General features: G+C 35.1%; 2 protein-coding genes across 2 annotated transcripts; both read right to left on the minus strand.

Moving 5' to 3' along the window:
* Positions 1–3,653: 3,653 nt before the first annotated feature.
* On the minus strand, positions 3,654–6,618 carry LOC141724954 (protein NRT1/ PTR FAMILY 3.1-like). Its single transcript, XM_074527277.1, has 4 exons — positions 6,394–6,618; positions 5,994–6,211; positions 5,097–5,659; positions 3,654–4,852 (listed from the first exon to the last, which is right to left on the minus strand). The coding sequence occupies exons 1-4, from the start codon at positions 6,473–6,475 to the stop codon at positions 3,955–3,957; spliced, it is 1,761 nt and encodes a 586-aa protein (XP_074383378.1). The 5' UTR covers positions 6,476–6,618; the 3' UTR covers positions 3,654–3,954.
* Positions 6,619–9,099: 2,481 nt separating this feature from the next.
* LOC141724955 (dihydrolipoyllysine-residue acetyltransferase component 4 of pyruvate dehydrogenase complex, chloroplastic) lies at positions 9,100–15,941 on the minus strand. Its single transcript, XM_074527278.1, has 6 exons — positions 14,793–15,941; positions 14,252–14,443; positions 14,079–14,166; positions 13,897–13,967; positions 13,720–13,803; positions 9,100–9,476 (listed from the first exon to the last, which is right to left on the minus strand). The coding sequence occupies exons 1-6, from the start codon at positions 15,690–15,692 to the stop codon at positions 9,372–9,374; spliced, it is 1,440 nt and encodes a 479-aa protein (XP_074383379.1). The 5' UTR covers positions 15,693–15,941; the 3' UTR covers positions 9,100–9,371.
* Positions 15,942–21,870: the final 5,929 nt, after the last annotated feature.

Consider the following 21,870-nt stretch of genomic DNA (forward strand, 5'->3'; position numbering starts at 1 on the left):
GATTGAGGCATTAGCTAGCATAGGTGTATCATAAAAGTGAACGATCAGTTATATTTTATTTTTGGTCCAAATTATTTATATTCACAATTTTATCTGGCAGAAGAAATGTTTTATTCCATAACTCGAGGTATCGGGTTTCTATGTGGTAATACTTTATTTTTAATAATGGTTATATATAATATGTTGGATGAGAACCCTTCTCCATTGATGGTCTCTTTAAATAATGGTTAAATAATGTACATGTATCTTTGTTCTTGTTTGAAGATGAAATTTTGTTTGTTGAGTATTGTAATAATGTTTTATAATTACTATTGACTTCATATATTCTATGGAAGGGGACTTTATTATCTCGAAATTACTTGTAATTCAATAATATACAAGTCGGGAGATAAAAATTAACATGACAAGTCTTAAAATGAAAGACATAAAAGACACTTGATATTGGATTATATAAGAATCAAGTTTAACAATATACTCATTTCATAATATGTATTTATTTTACGTATTTTAACAATTCGAAACTTTGATCACCGTAGGCCCTCTTAAACATAAAGAAAATATGTGAGTACTTATGACTTGTAGGTGCAAGCCCCTTGAATCTCCACCAGTTCCACCATATCATTTTAACTCATTTTATTGATCCTTCGCCCTTTCTCTTCTCATATTTTCCTCCGGACGCAGAAAATCAATTCTTAACATATATTCAAGTTAAACAACTATCAATGAATAATAAAAGACCAATACATCAGAAAATAATGTTAATTGAGGCAGAATATGATTGATGGCCCTGATTTTCTCCGCTACAATTCATAAGAATTATATATTAGAACCCGTAGCCATCATCGGAAGAATTTGTCGCGTTGTTATTTTTGTATCTGTGTTTGCTCCCCCCCCCCCCTTTTCTTTTATTTCTCCTCCTTTTATCTAATCTCATGACACCCCCTCCTTCCATGACCTCCTATGTGGCAGTATTAGAAGAATTCTTGTGGTTGTTTCATCACCTTGTCACTAGGTTGCTTGTCACCAGGTTGTTGTCCTTCTTTTTTCTTTAAGTCCTGGTTCTTATTTTTATCATTTACTTGATAGGAGCTGCCACCTTTTCAAGCTATATTTCCACCTTACAAAGCTATCTATTAATAGGATGAGTCAAATAGAAAAGGACAAGGTGGCATGTTGTCCAGATTTTCAGGAATTACCAGCTCTTTTCTTCTTTGACACGTGTCTAGCAGCTTTCTACCGTAATGCTGAAAGCTTAGCTGCCGAAGGTGAGGCTTGTAGGTGTGGCATGTTTGCCCCTAGATGAAGCCTCTCAGAACGAAGTTGTATGAACATAGGCCAAAGATTCCGTAGGCCATCAGTATCCCCTAAAATTATTTTTAATATTTAGATTACAAAAATATAGGTTAACAAAGTGAAGATGAATGATGGCGCTAGTCTTGCAAGCGAACCTGTAAACTTCTTGCACTTCTTTAAGGAGAACATAAGAGCATCGAAGACATGTTTTGAGAAGATTTTCAAATACGCTTTTGCTTGCAGTTTCGGTCTTGAACTACGTTATGTTGGACGTGGTATATATAGTGGCTTGTAGCTGCTCTGGTTATAACAATCGAGCGTATATTTTGCTAGCATCATCAACAACAAGAGCGGTAATGTCCAGGCCTGGTCAGAACTCTTTTCTTGAGAAGGAGATGACCATTTTTTGAAGTCGTAGCCTTTGGAACATTGGATTTTTAGTCCGTAAGAACCTTATATTTACAATTTTAGGCCGGAAGCCTGTAATAACTTTATTACAACAATTATAACTTTATAGACTTCTACCTATTTTGAGTGTATTATTTACCCCTCATTGTAGGCTGAAATTTTATTACAAGTAGCCATAAACATGATTGATAAAAAAAACATTGATCATAATAGTAGTCACACACTCGAGATATTAGTAATGAAATCAATTGAGACGTGACATATATAATTGATTTCAATAAGTAAAATCTGTTACAATCATATATAAATGAACATTAAGAGATGCCATTGGGTTATAAAAAGTTGAGATTTTTAATGGAAGACAAATTTAAACCGTAGTCGTAGGCGAAACAGACCTTAAAGAGCTACATATATTAGTTCTATGATGAATTTGATGTCTTCGATCAAGCTTTCTTTTAGATATGAGAGCAACATAGAAAAAAACGAATAAGACTAATAAGACACGGCATAAGACTCGAAATAAACATGTGCAACAATAATATGAATCCTAGTTAGTGTAGTAATGTACAAGTTTGGTGATTAATAATCAACTACTAATGTTGAGCAAGTGTAAGAAATAAAAAGACGAACACAAGGGGCAGGGAGAGCTGAGAAAAATCCTCATGCCATCCCATTTCACAAATACAAAACCAGAAATTTTTATTAGGCTCTCTCAGCTCACCAAGCATGCGTAGAAAACACACTTGATACGCCAAATGCCAGAACTGTATGAGTATGATGACATTGTAGATGAAAAAGTGATCACTTTAAATGGTAGCACGCACGAGCAGAACTGTTCTTGTCAGTGTAATATATCGGCAAGTATTCGTTGTCAAATCCCCAGCAGCGGCGCCAAACTGATGGCCCTGATTTTCTCCGCTACAATTCGTAAGAATTATATATTAGAAGTTGTAGCCATAATCGGAAGATTTTGTTGTGTTGTTGTTTTTGTATCTGTCTGCCCCCTTTTATCTTTTGTTTTTCCTCCTTTTATATAATCTCAGGACACCTCCTCCTTCTATGACCTCTTATGTGGTAGTATTAGAAGAAGTCTTGTGATTGTTTCATCACCTTGTCACTAGGTTGTTTATCACCAGGTTGTTGTCCTTCTTTTTTCTCTAAGTCCTGGTTCTTGTTTTTTTCATCTACTTGATAGGAGCTACCACCTTTTCAAGCTATGTTGCCACCTTACAAAACTATTTATTAATAGGATGAGTCAAATAGAAAAGGGCAAGGATTTTCAAGGATGACCAGCTCTTTTTTCTTTGACACGTGTCCAGAAGCTTTCTACCTTAATGCTGAAAGCTTAACTGCCGAAGGTGAATCTTGTTGGCGTGGCATGTTTGCCCCTAGATAAAGCCTCTCAAAACGAAATTGTATGGCCGTAGGCCAAAGATTTCGTAGGCCATATTGATGTACTACTTATTTCTTTAGCACGTGTCGGAATAAATGGTGGTAGTGTGCATCTGACTTTTAACTTCAAACAGACGTACCACCTGTCTTAGAAAAATATTAGAGGTACAATATTAATTAATAAAATATCATCATCAATTGAATTATTCCATTGTGTCATATCCCTCATGTCATGTCATTTTATGATAATTTTTTGTAATATTTTTTGTGCTTCTACTCGGTATCTTATTTTGTTATTTAGAAGAATTAGCAAGTGCGGCAGTATCCTAAAGTTACAAAATAAATTACTAAAATAGTAATAAATGACACATGTCACATGTTAGCTAAATATAAATGTACACCCCTGCATTTATATTATTATCACCAATTGAAATTTTTTTATTATGTAATATCACCAATACCATGTCATTTTGTGATAAATTTTTATAATATTTTTTTATAACTCTAACATTACTCCATATCTTATTCGTTATTTAGAAGAATTAGAGTAAGTCCAAGAATATTTTAACTCCATCCTTAAATATACCATAGGAATCCTTAAGCTTGCAAAATTTCTACCTTGCACACGTGTATTACACATGCACGCGTCTCTTGCATACACCACAAAAAACACAAAAAGATGAGTAATGTTAAACTTACAACTTACATTTTCAATTACATTAATGCGAGGATACAATATATAAGAACTTTAAATCTTTAGGCTTCTTAATAAAACACCTATATATGATGTTAAAGGAATAAATACATGCTTTCTCTATCTGCGCTGTCTTATTGCGGTTCACAGTTCACTGCACACCAGAACTAAACATGAGTCTTAAGTTCGACATCTTCACGTTCCCCCACAGAATCTTGGGTTGTACTGTGGACCTGAATTGGTTTAAAAGTGTACAATTTTGCACAGAAGAGATAGTATATGAGATTACAAACTTGAAGCAATGTGATTAGCCAGTAAAAATACTCCAATTTCCCCTTGTTTAAATTATTGTTGGGAAGCCAATTTGATCCATCAGGCTTCTCACTAAACTTGTGTACCATTGAAACCAAGAGGGTACTTATATAATTGCCAACTGAAATAGCCATCCAAAACAATGCCATAGCTGTGCTCCTCATGCTCTCCGGTGACTGGTCATAGAAAAATTCAAGATGTCCAATCGACATGAAGGCTTCAGCCACTCCATGAAGGCAATACTGCGGTATTAGCCAGAAGACAGATATGGGGATAATGGCATGAGGCTTGTCGAGAAGTCCAGACTTTGAGGCCACTTGTTTTCGTTTTATTTCCACAAAACCAGCAACAAAGGTTGCTAGTACTGATATACTAAAGCCAATTCCCATGCGAGTTAGGAAGGAAATGCCGCGCTCACTGCCTGTGAGTTTACGTGTTAAAGGGACAAAAATGCGGTCGTAGAAGACAATTGTAGTGAGCATGGATGTTAAGGTGAAAACAGACATGGAGCCGGCCGGGATTTCGAAGGATTTTGTGAGGTGTCTGTCCATAGTTTTGGCTTGTTGGAGTGAAAATGTTCCTTGTTGAGCATATGCTGTGATTAGAAGGATTCCAGCTGCCCAAATAGGTCCCATTCTAATTACTGACTTTAGTTCTTCAACTCTGTGTACCGTGTTTAGTCTCCACAAATTTGGAGTTGATGAGGATTTTATACCATCCTCTGCAGTTACAATGGCAGCTTTGTCCAAAAACCTGCACTCATATCAAAACATGAATTGGTATATATCATGTTTTCAGAAGTATAATTAACCTACGTGTTTTTAAATGACCAGCTTCCCTAAAAGTTTAAGATGTTAACATAAAGAATAAAGATCTCTCATAAATCTTTAAATGATCGTCTCTTTCCAAAACTCGAGGTTTTAGTAGATGAATGCATGATATATTGATATATCTTCAACGAAATAGTGTATGCCACAGAGAGTTTGAGAGCGCTTACTTCATATGTTTAGAGTGAAGAAGCATTCCAGCCACAGAAATAGGGGCGTCGAGATCGTGATTCTCATAAAGTAGCTTAGGATCAGAAACCATGGGCAGATTTCTCTTTCGAAATGCAGCAACTAATACTTGAACCAAACGTGTAAACGGGCTACCAGCTGGATCCAAATTTCGATAAAGTGGATATCCAACAAAGAAGGCAATAATCGAGAGTCCCATGGCTACAGTTGGAATTCCAAGTCCCCAGCCCCATCCAATATTATCTTGTATATAAACAACCACTGTCACAGCTACCAGCATAGATATTCCCATGCAAAAATAATACCAGTTGAAGAATTTCCACGTAGCAGTTGCTTGTTTCGGATCCTTTTCGTCAAACTGATCTGCCCCAAATGCTACCACACATGGTCGGATTCCCCCTGATCCTATTGCGGTTAATAGTAATGATACATAAAGGATTGCTAATTGTTCAGAATTGGCTTCCTGGCACACTTGATTGTCGCCTTTGCATGGTGGAGGTCTTAACTTTGGTAGAACTGCTGATATAGTTAAACATATCATTCCCTGCCAAAATTTGTAGCAAAAACATAACTAAGTATTAATCATGAAAATCCACAGAAGTGTTGGTCATAATCCTTCCAAAACTATAATATATCACATATACTAATTTTTTGTCTATGTCAATTATAATTACTAGTTATGACATCTTCTTCAACATAAACTCACACAGACCTCGAACCCTCAAACCCTGACCTCTACTGCCAATGGAGATAGGACGATGGACTACTAAGCGTGATGTAATTAATGAAAATTAAGCACAGTAAAACTACATGGCACTAAATCGCTGATAGTATATGTGTAATTAGTTGTATGTAGAAAAAGAAGAGAAAGTAAGTACAATTTGATAAATGATAGAAGCAATAGTGATAGTCCAGAAGCGTCCGGCATAAGCATCCGAGATGAAAGCACCGAGCAAAGGAGTCAAGCTAGCAGTTCCACTGAAGTTGGTAAGAGTATTGGCAGCTTTTGTTAGTGGCAAATTTAGCTGCAGCGTCAAGTAACTTATCATGTTTGCCCCGAACCCTACCACCGCCAACTTCTCGCATATTTCATTTGCTGCACCACATTTCATAGTACCCTATATCAATATTACATAATACATAACACAAACACAGGGATCTAAATACAGTAGGCTTAACAAACATGTTCTCTAGATCAAATTCATCAAGATACCTTATACAGTTGAATTGATGTTCTAGCAAAAATAAGCAAGTATATATGGGTATATGAAGGCTTACCAAAGATGAAAGGCATGGTGATCATTCCACCCTTTGGCCTCTTATTCTTAACATGGCTGTCTTTCCTTTCCATATTTACCATCTTTTTCTAATTAGCGGTGTTTCAGCTTATGTGTAGTGATGATACAAATCTATGGTACCGCAACTCCCTCTACCTATTTATAAGCTGAAGGGGAGCATGCAGCAAAAACAGTTTTACCACCATTTTTACATGCAGTAACTTATACTATTAGAAGATATATATAATAGGTTGATTTTATTGGTAACTTTTGTATGGCTATGAAGATAGTAGTAGCATAGGAATTATTGGAGGATAAGCAAGGGGGCAGCGAGTAGTTAAGTTTGTTTTTAAAGTAGAGTCAGAGTCTAAAAAATAAAGGGTGTACGACGTTATACAGACAAAATTTGTTACAACACCTTTTTGTTATTATCATGTTCTACTTCTTCTGTGTGCACCTCTTTTATCAAATATATGATGATAATATTAATTCTTACGAAAATATTTGGAATATCTAGATGAATTTGAAGTACAGCCTACCAGCAGTAGGGTTGTATTATTGGAATGCCTGATATGTGTCAATGAACTGAACGCCTGGTGACAACCAAGAAGACTGCCCTGACCTTTTAACCTTATATTTCGGCAAGTATGGGTTCTATTACAAATATTACAACCGCATGTTGTAAGTCGGTGATATATCCCAGATATACACATACAATACAATCACAGATACATGGCCAAAACATACGTGCTTGATTGATATCTTAAGCGATATTGTAATGAGCAACTTCTTATAAATAAATCTTGCTGATACACATTTTTTATAAACTTATACTATAGTTTATGTAATTAGTTACCTAATGCATATGAATTCATGATGCAATCATACAACAATGTGAATTAGAGATAAGGGGCTTTGAACTTGTAAGAGTGCTGACATTACACCGACTTACATGCAAATCAGCAAATCTGTACACAGAAGCAGAGTTGCTGGTCCTGACCGGAGTGACGTTCGCAATGTCGTCACTGGGATTCCAGATCTAAACCCATGCAAACTTATCCTAATTAGTTTCTTTGTGATTCTTAAAAAATTTACTTAGAAAACCAACTGCATAACTTTAATGTGCATTTTTTTTTAATTAGCAAAAAAAAAAACTTTATTTTGCATTTTTAATCAAAAAGTATACATATTCAGAATCGGTTATGTTAGGGGTGAGTTAGTGCTCCTAGTTTTTTAGTTTTTATAACCTGTTTTCAATTTTCTGAAATTTATGCGTTCAGTTATTTATAAAGTATATATTCTTTCTTATTGGTAAACTGTATATTGTAACAAAATAAATATAACCCAGAAATCGGGATTAAGTCATCGGAATATATAATGGCAAAAGTTCCGGCCAAAAAAGGTTGTTTTCATCTGAGTAAAGAGTTCAATTCGAAGCTTGAGGACGTATGAAACAAGCAATGAAGTGCACCAGTGGGGGTAAGCTAGCTAGCTAGCTAACAGAGGGACCTGGATCACATGGAGACTGAAGGTTAGGTTAGATTTTAGACATGGACCATTTAAATCATATATGGAGATTTGAGTCACAAGTGTCTGAAACATAATGCATGAGTCTTATCATTTGAGTTTAGTGCTCGTTATTGTTCCGATGAAAACAACCTGTACTGTTCTACAGGTCCACATTTTGGGTAGACTCAAAGCCTCTTGTTTGAAAGCTTACTGATGAATCATGGTTCTGGTGAGACAACCTGTTAGTGCGCTTCTAAAGTTTGCATATCATCGCAAGCTGGCCACAAAATGATGGTCATGCTTCAAAGTTGTTTCCTTGTTGAATTTGAACTCTGTTGTAATCTCAATTTTTGCTATCGAAATTATGTAGTGGCATTATCAGATCGGGGATTTCGTGAACTGTCGAAAGACCGTTATAATTAGTATAAGGAAGAAAGAATTTTGATTGATAGATTCATGTTTGATTGAATGAGTATGTACATGTTACATGCAGTGAAGGCAACAGGCCAAGATGTGTAAAAGAAGCCTAATATGAAATGTAAAGCTCGTGTCTGCATGTCTGTGAACGTTAGTGTATCCTCATGGATTGTTTGTTTTGGTGAAAGCGGGGTGTAGTACCTTACCGACTCGGCGACTCTCTCCAAATTTATTAAAAAAAAACTCATAAAAAAATTAAATCTTTTTTTTTAAAATACCTTTATCGATAAATCAATCAATATTTTTGACCGATTTACCAAAATGCTGATAAATTATTCAACTTTTTAAAAATAACCCGATAAATCACAAATCGGTATATCAACAAATTAGTTTAAATTTCCGAAATTTATAATGTTAATGATTAAATTCTTTTGAAATTAATTTGAGACGGTTCATAAATTAATTTTAGACAATAACATATGTTGCAAGGTGTAACTGATTTTAGCAATTAGAGATAGAGAGGCCCTGTATTCATTTGAGGACAATTTTTAAAAAGGTTTTACAATCTCTAGCATTTCTCGTGTGATTATCTAATTAGCAGTCAAATTGATTCTGGGTTGTGCTTCAAATGTGCATGTACTAAAATTTAGTTGCGGGGAAAACATGCTTTGTTCTGAACTCCTAATGGCGAAAATAGCAGACCACAACTTGAGAATAACAAAGACTGAAATGAGCACAGAGCAGGACTTGAGTATAGCAAGTACGGCAATGCAGTGAGAGCTTGTCAGCAAAAACACATGGTTACAAACTTCAAATTCCTCAAAATATAGTATACAAATAGCAAATCCTTATTGCCCTCTTTCAAAATCTGCTCAATGCTAACATACTCTAACAGGCTAGAATCTAGGGGAGAAAAATAAGAAGAAAATTTGTAAATGATGAAGAGAAAAAAGTTGGTAAAGACTGTGACTGCAACTGTCGCTCACAAGGTTTAGACAGGGTACCCTCAATTAGATTGTAACTGTATGACCGTCTCCTAACCACTTGATACATCTACAATGTCAGGCTATCCGGGTTCTCAATAATCTTTGCAAAGGTTTGGAGGAATGCAGCCAAATCAGCACCATAGATGACTCTGTGATCCGCAGTAACATTCACCTACACGAGATTTACAATCAGGTCAGTATATGAGCTTCCAAGTTGTAAAAGGGCACAAAATCAAACAAAAGTTTGTTTACAATAACAAAAGTGGACCAAGCAACATCCAGAACTGAGCAAGAAGGTAACTCTTAGATTCACTGAGATCGTCTATAAGTTCGCGAATCTCATTATACAATCTGAAAACTCAAGTCTTCCATATTATATCGAGGATATCCAGAATACAATCAATCACAAAAGAGTAACTCATACTATATTAGGAATTAATTTGTTCAAGTTCATTATCCAGGGAATTCTGGGCATCTGCATGTTCTTTTGTCAACTAAAGCAAATAAATACATTTATGTACTACATGTAATTTAAAAAATTCATTCTCCTAAACTTAAATGTGGCTTCAGAACATGCACAAATTTCCTCAAATAAACAAAGAAAGAAAAAAAAATAAGGTTTTAAGCATTTCTAAAGGTCAACAACTAGTCAGCCAACATAAACAACAGTCTGATACAATATGAGGAAGATTTAGAAAATATTCAAAGTAAAGATCTCGATGTACGACATCGAAAAATGATTTTGCAAACTAATGCTGCTATCCGGTCTCATAAGCAAATGGTCTTAGTGGAACCATTTGCAATACAAATATATGGCAAAGTTACCATCAGGTGCAAGGAGACACAAACCAGAAGAAGCAAGCCAGTATTTGACTGGAAATTTATTTAATTTGACACAGCAAGTCAATGTAGCCATTCCACATGATACAACTTTTGACTTAAATCTTTGTAGTATACGAGCTTTACCTACCAGGCACCAGAGGCGGACCTGGAGGGGTCAGGGGGGTCAGGGGGTCCCCCCCCCCGGTGCCGGCAAGGCCATGTATATATATGTATGGCTTCCTTGAATTAATTGTTAGGCTGGATTGTTGAAATTTTACTGTATATATCATACTACTTATCTCGTTAAGTGTTTCCTGATATTCTGTAACTGCTGCAGTTTGATCATATTTCATATATATACTTGCAGTTGTCACCTTGGGAGGTTTGACGCTGTTTGATTGTTTCACTGCGGATGCTTATCTGATAAAGCTTTATACTCTGCATTAGCTTGGAACTTGGCCTTTGGAACTCAATATCTTATAGTCCGAACTCTGAACCCAAATGACTAAAACTTGTATAATATTATTAGAGTAAATATAGCATTTATGATTGATGTTATTCAAATTTTAGAAAATTAAAATTTACTAGCCTAAAACTCGTGCAATGCACGGTTGTTTTAAATATTTATTATATTTATTTTAAATCGTATTAATTATAGTTGTTAAAAGTTTAAGTAAATTTTTTTTAACCCGATGTCATTATATCGACCAACGAAATATCTTTTAGTAAATATTTTTATCCCGATTCAATAGTAAACTATTTTGATATCGTCATCAGTATTTATTATTTTGTTTTATCTCGAACACCGTATATATCTACTCAAACATTGTCATCTACTTACCTACCGTATATGGTTTTATATAACTTTGTTTCAGGGTTATAATTTTTAACGATAATATTATATAAGATAATTCTGTAAAAATAATAAATTAACTAAATGAGGGCAATTATGTAATTTTATCAAATACCGACCAACTATCAAATTTTTAATATTTTTTCTATTATAATATAGTTAGACGGATCGACTACCAAATCTTATCAACTGATAAAAGTTTGTCCCAAAACCATAAAAATTTGAATATAGATTCCGAATTGATGTACTTGTTGAACAGAAAGAGTTGTCTAATTTGAGAGAGAACCCACATTTATAGCGATATATAGCTGAGAGACAGGTCGGTGCTTATAAAATATAAGACTATTGCTTTTAATTTATTATTATTATTTGAATAATCTTATAAAATTTTAAAGATTATTTTGTAAAATCGGTGTATATCAAAAAATCGATACCAAAAATGTTTCTTTGTTATATAATAGTATATAGTATAGATAAATAATCATCATTCATCATACCCCGTAATAGCTAGCCGTTTGCTCTTTAATATGGACCTTGTGAATACCACTTATTAGCCTTGCCCATGTACGCTTGAAAATAGAAAATAGTGATTTGTCATAATAAATTTTAACATCGATTAGAATATATTTTAATATAAATTAAGTAAACAATACATAAATAATTAAGCAAGCATAATTAAGTAATTTCATCAAATTCCAATAATTAAGTAATTTCATCAAGTATCGATCGACCGACTACCAAACTTTTAATATTTATCTATTATAATATAGTATAAGTATAAATAGATAATTTAGTATATATTGATGGATAGATAAATAAATCGATAGATATATTAGATTATTATTTACTGCTCGTGATATTTTTAGGAAGTGAGGTGTTTATTTTGGGATTGAACAAAAAAAGTAATGTTTTAGTTGAAGTAGATAATTTATTAAGTGAGAATAATTATTTTGATTATTATAATATTGTAAAAATAGTATAAATTAATTGCATATCAATCTAACAAAAAAAGATATATTTAATTATACTCTCCTTTTAAGTAAATTACAAACTTCATTAGTTTGTCATGGCAATTGGCAAATATGTTTTCAGCTAAGATTAGAAAGGATAAAATGAATTATAGGTTAGGCTCCAAAGCTTTGAAGTAAGAGCGCTCTCTCTCTCTCTCAAGCTCGCATAAAATTTTCTGTAATTACTTGTTGAAATTTCGGGCAAATACAATATTTTTTATTCGAATTAAAATAAGGATAATTAAGTAAAAGCAGCAATATCAATTAAGGGTAATTAAGTAATTTTAGTGAGTACCGACCAGGGTAATTAAGTAATTTTAGTGAGTACCGACCGACCGACTACCAAACTTTTGATGTTTCGTCTATTATAATATAGTATAGAAGTGCGGTTTCTTATACACTTGTAATATAAGATTACTAGGACCATTAAGCGGATAATAAACTGATTATTATGTAAAAATATAATTTATATATTTATCTTTTAATTACTTTAAATAATTGGACCCTCCTGAATTTATTTTTTCTGTGTCCGCCACTGCCAGTCCCTAACAAATTTTACTCGTGATAAACAACCTAGTACCGAAATTCTACATCAGAATGTAGTCACATGCAAGTCAATTCTTAAGTGTGTTCTATGATTCTCTCTAATGACTGGAGCAGACCAGGAAACAATCAATATCGAACATAGTTTCAAAAGACTGGTCTAAATTAAAATCTGGAAAGCATTAAATCATTACTCACAACAAAAGATGTAGGCAGATAATTTACGGCCCACTTGCAATAAAATACAAACAAAAGTTACAAATCCTATAATTGCTTCTCCGTTTTATTCTTTGCTAGATTATTTGCAGATCCTTTTCTTTGTTTATTTCCTTCATCCTACATCTAAGTAAATATCAAAACAAAAACGAAAAGTCTCTGCAATTTTCTTTCTCTAGTCTTTTTGACTGGATAATATCTTCAAGATGCATATTTTATGCAGTGAAATTTTTTTATGAGAAATTCTTTTCTCAGTTTGCTGACGTACCTGCCTGAACAGCTAGGCCCATATATAAGAATATTGGAGACTTAAAAACTAGTTGTGCTACCTAGATCGCTAGATTATCGAAGTCATAATCACTTTTCTTAGTACAATGATATTTATTGTCAGATTTTGGTGTATCCATATGATATACGCTTTCACAACATATAAAGCAATTCTGATCTAGGCAACACCAAATTATGAAGCATTGGCAATCTAAAAATGTTGTAAACTAGACAGTAGTTTTAATCATAGTATCAAGCATATTTGTTAGCAAACACCAAAATTATCCTAAATGTATAAAGACAGGCTGATGCTCCACAAAAAAGAAACTAATATTTATGTGGAGAAAATGCCAATGCACGAAGATAGATTGCATATTGAGAAAGTTATAATACTGATATTTCCAGTAAGCAATGCTATATATCGGAATACTGAGCTTAAGTGAATTAATAATTCCAACATTAATTATGATTAAAAAATGATGATTATATGTTTACAAGAGCTTAGACAGGTTTCCATGCCTAGTTATTAGTTTCTATAATTCAATATATGCAGTTAACTCACATCAATAAAGTTCATAAGCACACAGCCAAATAGACGAATTCATTGCAAACATTAAAATCTTTTTAAGAAAAGTTAAGAAGTATAGTAGGAATTTGCAAACAAAACAAAAACAAAATAACAGTAGCCTTAGACGATGACTCACCAGCATTTTGTTTTTAACACTGAAAAATCCATCTTTGTCAGCCACAACAGTAGGCTTAGATGCTCCAACAGCCATGATAGCCCCCTGCAAGCCATTCAATATTTTTATTATATAGCTAGCTGTATTTGAATAGAATATTATGACAGACCAAGTGAAGACTAAAATCTAGATGCTAACCTGGCCGGGAGGAAGGATAGCGTCAAACCGGTCAACTCCAAACATGCCCAAGTTGGACAGGGTAAATGTTCCTGTACCCAGAACCAGTATAACACAAAGTTAATACAGATCAGAGGAGAAAATCAAGAAGATAAATGTACAAATATCCAAATCTAAGGCACTAGACTAGTAGTCAACTATACCTGAATTATACTCGTGGGGCTGAAGGGTCTTTGCTCGGGCTTTCTCCACAAGCTCCTTCCATTTTTGAGATAATAGATAAAGGTCCAGCTAAACCGCCCAACGGAAACAAACAATTAACATAGTGCACCCAAATAAAACCCTACAACGTCTTGAAGATGATAAACTGCATTACCTTATCAGCGTCCGGAAGAACAGGAGTGATCAACCCACCATTGATTGCCACAGCAACTGCAATGTTTATGCTACTGTTGTATGTAAAAGTCTTACCATCTTTACAACTAGAATTCACAACCGGATGCTGAGCCAAAGCCATTGCAGCCGCTTTAGCCAACAAAGCGGTCATGGTAACACCCTTCGGTTTAACCTGAGGACATACGCTACTATTCAGTAACACCCAATGTACCCAATGTTCTAAAAATCCCCGATTCAACTGATTAATTCGAATAAATCACTACAATGTTCTCTACCAATTCAATTATTCAGATTTCATTAGTATATGCCTAAATTATTAGTAATAAAATTACTAGATACATTACAATAACTAAATTAAATACTAAAACAAGATTAATAATTTAACTGATTAGTGATCCCAATAATTACTGTATGTTCAACTTGCAAATTAGGTTCATGATTAGCAATATTCAGAGAATAATAAAGCTGAACAGACTACAAACACAATGCATCAAAATTCAAGACATTAAACAACAATGTACCTTCTCATAGAGCACATCAAGTGCATCAGTCGACACCGGATACCCAACCCTAAAAGTCGGCACACTCATACTCTCCACCATATTTTTCGACACAGCAGCTTGCATAGTCGTAAACGGCACCACAGTAGACCCCGGAATTTCCACAAAACTACTCTTAACCGCTTTCACCGGCTCAGCAACAGCAGCCACAGGACTCGCAACCGGAGCCGCAACACTCGCACTTTTCGAAACAATTCCAGCCGCGGCCTCAATATCTCCTGGCGTAATCCTCCCAAACGGTCCACTCCCTACCACACTATTCACATCCACCTTATGCTGCTTCGCTAACTTCTTAGCAAACGGTGTCAACACAATTTTCCTCGGTCCATCCGCCACCGCCGGAGCAGCCGCCACCGCCGGAGCAGCCGCCACCGCCGGAGCCGGAGAACTAACTTCCGGCTCCGGAGCCGGAGAACTTGCCGGCGCCGGAGAAGTCGCCGGAATTCCGGAATTTTTTGCTTTAGCTTTGGCTTCCTCAATTTCAGCTTCTGATTCAGCTAAAAGCCCAATCGGAGCTCCAACAGGCGCAGTTTCACCTTCAGCAACAACAATTGCAGCTAAAATGCCATCGTAAAACGTTTCGACATCCATATCGGCCTTATCGGACTCAACAACAACAACCGATTCGCCTTTGGACAACAAATCTCCCTCCGATTTGATCCAAGACACAATCTTTCCTTCAGTCATGGTAGAACTGAGCGCCGGCATGAAGATTTCCCTGATTTTGGCCTGAATTGGGGCGATCCGACGCGCATTTCGGGTCGGGTTGAAAACTGAGCGGTACTTAATTGACGAAGAGATTGAAGAAGAGAATGAAAGGGAGGGCGTGATAGTGGTTTGGAGAAGTAATGAGGAAGACATTGTTGATGAATTGAAGGAGTTTGGGGAATGTATAGATACAGGATGAAGAAGGTGTTGATTGAGGTAATTGTATGTATATATAAGTGGTGTTGGTTGTGTGTATAGGTGTGTGTTTATGGTGGCGGAGAAGACGAGGGTGGAAGATAGTTGGCCTACTGGAAGTAGCTAGCTGCACTTTGTTATTATCGCCAGTCTTTCATGGAATTTCTCGCACTGGTGTCTTTCTTTTTCTTTTCTTTTTTGTTTCATTAGTTATCGAATGGTTGCACCGTAAAATGCAAACTTTAGATAAATTTGTTTTTCGTCAAAAAAAGAAAATTTATCTGAGCTTTGCACTTCAAAACTTACAACATTTCACGGTGCGAAAAAAAATTTAAATTTTTTCTATTTTTTTCGTATTGAATGTGTTAATGTTATACTATATCAATAAACTTGTGAGTCAGAAGTCAATCACTATTACCGGCAATTCAAATATAATACTTAGTTACAAATTTGCGATTTTATCATCATTCTTTAATAATAATATAATAACACGTTTGTTTGTCATCTTCTTCAAGATATCTATAATTATAATTACTTAAATTTATACAATTCTATACATTTTGTCATGATATCAAATTCAATTGTGCTCAATTCATGATGTAGGGTTTAATCTTTACGATGTGATTTTCATATTCCTCTGTTACTGTTTCGACGTTGTCGATATATATATCTACTACTATACCTGTATTTTCATCCTTGAACTCGTCCCACGTGGCGTAAACATCTTCTTCATTAAAATTATCTCAAATCATCATTCTTTTCTGCGAAATGGAGACAATCCAGTTATATCACTTGTCACTGAATTGCTTACTGAACAGGACCATCAACAATAGAGTCGTTTTGTAAAATTAGCATTATCTACTAAACTCAAGCTAGGTCTAATTGACGGTACTCTTTCTAAACTTGTTGTTACTGGTAGCATTATGTATATTATGTGAAATCGATGTAATGATGTGGTCGCGGTTATTAAACTCCATTACACCTGAAATACATAGTATTGTGGTGTATTTCTCAACTGCTAAAAGTATTTGGGATGATCTAGTTATTTGTTTTTCTCGAATTAACGTACCTGGCCTCTTTCAGTTAAAGAAGGATCTTCTATCTCTTTCTCAAGGTTCATTGAGTGTTATTACCTATTTCACTCATTTTCGTGCTCTTATTAATGAAATTGACAATTTCTCACCAATTCCTAAACGTTCTTGTGTCTACAGTAATTGTGTTTGTCATCATGATCTTAAACTAGTCAATTATGAACGGATCCAAAAGTTAAGCCAATTTCTTATGGGGCTTAGAGGGATCAACTTACTGCTATATGGGGTCAATTACCTATGATGACACTTATATCAACACTTAGTCAGGCTTATTCTTTATTACTGCAAGAGAAGAGGTATAAAGAGATTGTACATGTCAGTGTCAAACTATTGATAATATTGATATGAATGTTAGATTTACTGGTGATAAGCAACGTCATGCTTCTACCTCATTTACTCTTGGCAAGAAATCTGTTCCAAATGACTCTGTATATTTTATTTTTTGTCATTCCTCTGGTCATATCCGTGGTAAGTGTTTTTGGCTACACGATTACCCTGATTGGCACCGCCTGTATGATCAACTTAAGCCTAAACCGAGACCCGGTGCTCAATCTACTATCAGGGAAGCTGCTGAAGTGACTACTTCTTCTACATCTCTCTCTGCTAAGTCTAGTAGTGAAGATACTTGCTCTGCTGCATATTTACTGAGGCTCAATGTCATCAACTGGATGCTATGATTTAGTCAAGTATTAAGGCTATGTCTCTTTGGAATGCTAAACTTTAAGCTTCTTCACCTCTTATTGATAATATCGCATCATATGTTCAAGGTACTCCAACAAACTTCACTTTATACTACACTTGATCATAATAGGATCTTGGATTTTAGCGTCACTGGCCATGTCACCTGTCATTTTAACTTATTGGAAAATCTCACACCTCTACCATCTCTTTTAAAATATACGATAGTACATCTGCTAGTATTACTCATATTGGTATCATTGATTTGCCAAATAATATTCTCTTAACTCAGGTGCTTTGTATACCTAAATTTCATTGTAATATCATCTATATACCCAAACTCACTGACAATAATAATTGTTTTGTCCCTTTTTCCAAACTTACTTGTACTTTACAGGACCTTCACCAGAAGAGGAAAACTGAGATTAGTAATTTTGAAAGTGGCATGTACAAATATAATCATGTTGCTTCTCCCACTAATTTCACTGTTGCCCTCTATATTGCTAATCACCAAATTACTCTTTGGCATGCAAGAATGGGTCATCCTTCTGTTACAGCTCTTACTAAACTAGATCAAGTATTTAATATTCTGTTAGGCCTCAATGATACTATAGAAGCGGGTTGAATATAGTATCTACAATCAATTCGATTATAAACACAAGTATGTAACAGAAAACAAGTTTATTCAATATATCAAACTCTATTACGGTAGGTTTAATCTACTCTCCCAGTGATGTATGATATCACTAAGAGCTTCTAGGGTTACAATGAATAATATTCTCGTGAATGATAACACATATAGTGTAAACCATAATCTGTGTTTATATACTACACAATTACAAGATATTTCCTAATTGATATGATATGTTCTGTTTCCTAAAATACATCAATCAGAGATTATCTACTGTAGTCCTTTAGTTGTACAACTCTCCAAGCATATCTTCTTTTATTTAATCCAGATCATCTCCTGTAAATCAGTCACTTTTCATCCTTGAAGTGTATCCGCACTTAAGTTCTGATGTAAGTCCTGATGGCTTAAGTTCTGATAACTTCCTGTCTTCAGTAAGTTCTGATTTCCAGTTAAGTTCTGATAGTAAGTTCTGAAACTAAACAAATCAGATTAAACATGACATCATAAATATATCTAACAATCTCCCCCAACTTGTAAATTATAAAAATATACAAGTTTATAGATTTGATGATGTCAAAAACATTTAAGTAAAAATGCAATGAGAGTTTATATGCACAACTAAATACAACTTACAGTTCATGCAGCTTTTACCAAATTCACCGAATCAGCCTGAATCCATAATGATTCCTTACAAAGTCTGATACCAGCTTGGTCTCTGCTTTTCTTTTAACTTCAAGTAACTGAGCTTTGACTTGTTGTAGTTCTTCATCTTCAGTATCACCAATCTGATATATTGCATCTCTGAGCGCAGAAATTGGATTTCTTTCAAGTCCATCTCCCAGTCTGAATACCCTTGGATGTGTAAAATCTTCATTATAGCATAAGTATCTTCCTTTCAGAATTACTTCTACCTTAGCAGAATTCTTCCTCATAGGAATTTCTCTTCCATCATCCTCAGTCATCATTGGAGTATACTCTGTCATTCTTGCACCAGAAATTCTGAGTAAATCTCTTATTTTCTTCAGAATATATTCTGAGCATTTCCTGGTAACATCAGAATTTACCTCCAGTAGATAATGAATATATTGGAGCTCTTTGACAGATTTCTTCAGTACATTAGATTCAGATAATCTATAAGTTCTGCCATCAATCAGAAATAAGATCAATTTCTCTTTTTCTTCATAATCATCATGAGTATCCATCACTACTTGAGCAGAAAACACTTTGTCAAGGTGCTTATGTGTGATCTCTTCAAAAGGCTTGTCAGTCAATGTGAATAGATCTCTAATATCAACTTTTATCCCAGTCTGGAATTTCTCTCTGTCAGAACCTAATCCAGAAGTGTCTCTAGCTTGCTTGGCTTTTACCCCAAATGCTGCAAGTTGATTCAACATCTGATTTGTCTTAGGCTGAACTGGAATAGACTTATTCCATAGCAGCTTCTTCTTGTCTTCTAATGTTAAGTTGTCTATGTCAACTTGAGCAGTGTCAGAGGTTGATGTCTTGATGAATTGGTCAGGATTTGCAGTTTCATCTGTAGCTTGCTGTTCTGAAATATCTTCAGGATTTATTAAGTTCTGAACTTCTTCACTCTGAACAACTTGAGCTATGTCAGAGGTTGTCTTAGATTCTTCTGTCATCCTCTTTCTCTTGAGAGTTTCAACTGTTTCATCTTCAACAGCAGCATCATCAAATACTTGAACCATCTTGCACACAGGATCTATCAGAATTTAAGGAATCTTCATCTTCTATTTCTTGACTATCTCCCCAACTTTTCCTTTTCCCTTGTCTTTGGGATCAGTAGTAGTTTGAGATCTAGTCCTTGATCTAGGAATCTCTGTGGCAGATCTTTCTCTTATCACAATCTCCTTTTCTAGATCCACCGTCGCTTCACAAGAGATTAACACCCTATCTTATATGTTCGCGACGCACATAAGACGAATACGCACAACCAATACTAGATATCATGCAATCATCACACACTAAAGTATTAAACAATTAACTAAAGAATTCCATAATAAATCCGTTGCAACCCCATGATCACGATTAGCCCATAATAGAACTTATCGCCATCATGGGTTCATATGAAATCATGACAAACAAACACAAGAAAATAATAACTAAACTAATTATATTAAAACAGAGTACGTCACAAGAGTAAATAAGTCAAAGCAAGAAAACTAGCATCCAACGTTACAACGAAACAAGAATCACAAGAAAATATGCTTCCTCTTCGTTGCGGTGTGCTAAATCGGTCTTCTTCCTTATCTCCTTCGCTTCTTACGTAAAACACAATCTAAAACATAATCCCCTTCTTACTCTCTGTGAAACCGTCTCAAATCTACCTATATAATAGTCCCATAAAACTCAGATTACATAGAAGTTGGAAGCCAAACAGAAGTAGAAGTCTAAAATAATTTATCTTTTTCCCCGACCCTGCGCGGCCGCTCAGCATAGCTGCGCGGGCGCGCAGGTTGCTGCGCGGCCGCTCAGCATTGTTGCGCGGGCGCGCAGGCCTCTACTGGAAAAAATCCAGGTTTGCTCCATTTCTTCGCCGTAATCTGCCCATTCCTTTCCTCTCGCAACGGTGAACACATGCCAAGGCTTATTCTTGATGATTCCTCCCCCGAAATGCAACTAATACCCTGAAATACATAAACACTAGAAAAACGCATCAAATACACAAAATACTTGATTTCAAGACACCAATTTAAGCCATTTTAAGACGTTCCAAGTGGTATAAAATGCCACTTATCACACCCCCAAACTTAAATCAATGCTTGTCCTCAAGCGTCACAGACTCAAAAACAAATAAAAATATGCATGAATGCAATCTATATGAAAATGCAACGATCCCCCTTACTACAATTAACCAACCAAATTGTCACATCTCAACGAATGCAGTTAGACAACTAAAGATCAATAAACTCATGCAAACGGACATACAGCCAGAAACGTGGTGTGTGCAAATGCTTAACAGATATGCTTCAGAACTAGACCAATTACTATGACTAGACTATCCTCAAGGCAATCCTACGATTATACAAAGAATAAAAATTCTAGGCACAAAATGATATACAACACTACAAGAACTCTGGAGCTTACTACGGAATCGTGCTTTTTATTTACAACTCAAATGCTTATTTGACCGTGCAATGAGTGAGGTCCACAAAAGACTTATACAATGGTATCCATGTAACGAGCGTTAGGTTAGCGGATCCCAGACTCTAAAAGCCTTAGGTCACTAGGCACAAAGTCCCCTAAGAACTTAATAACTCGAATACCAAAGAGCCCACTCTTGATCAATTATGCAAAAAAAAGTTTTTTTTTTTTTTTTGATAACTTCTGAGCAAGTGCGTTTCGCTCCATCTTGCTCAACCCTAGACTACTCGCAATATATGCGAGCCGGCTACTAACCATTTGACGCCTAGCCACAACTAGCAACAACTTCCATATTTTTTTCTCCAAATTTTTTTCTTTTTTCATGTCTTTATCACTAAGAACCTATAATCGAATTCTAAGCATAATAAGTAGATTGACCTTGAAAATAACCAAATCATAACAACAATCTAGCCCTTACGCATTCTTTAAGACTTAGTGGACTTACAATTGTTTCTAGCATGCATATCAACCTACACAACTTAATATCACTTTACTGCTATCACTACACTCGCATCAATATCACAATTCAGTCGATAACTTATTGCAAAAGGGATCATGGTAAATGCATGAGCTA

The sequence above is a fragment of the Apium graveolens genome, chromosome 5 (assembly GCF_009905375.1).
Source record: "Apium graveolens cultivar Ventura chromosome 5, ASM990537v1, whole genome shotgun sequence".
In the NCBI taxonomy this organism is placed as follows: Eukaryota; Viridiplantae; Streptophyta; class Magnoliopsida; order Apiales; family Apiaceae; genus Apium; species Apium graveolens.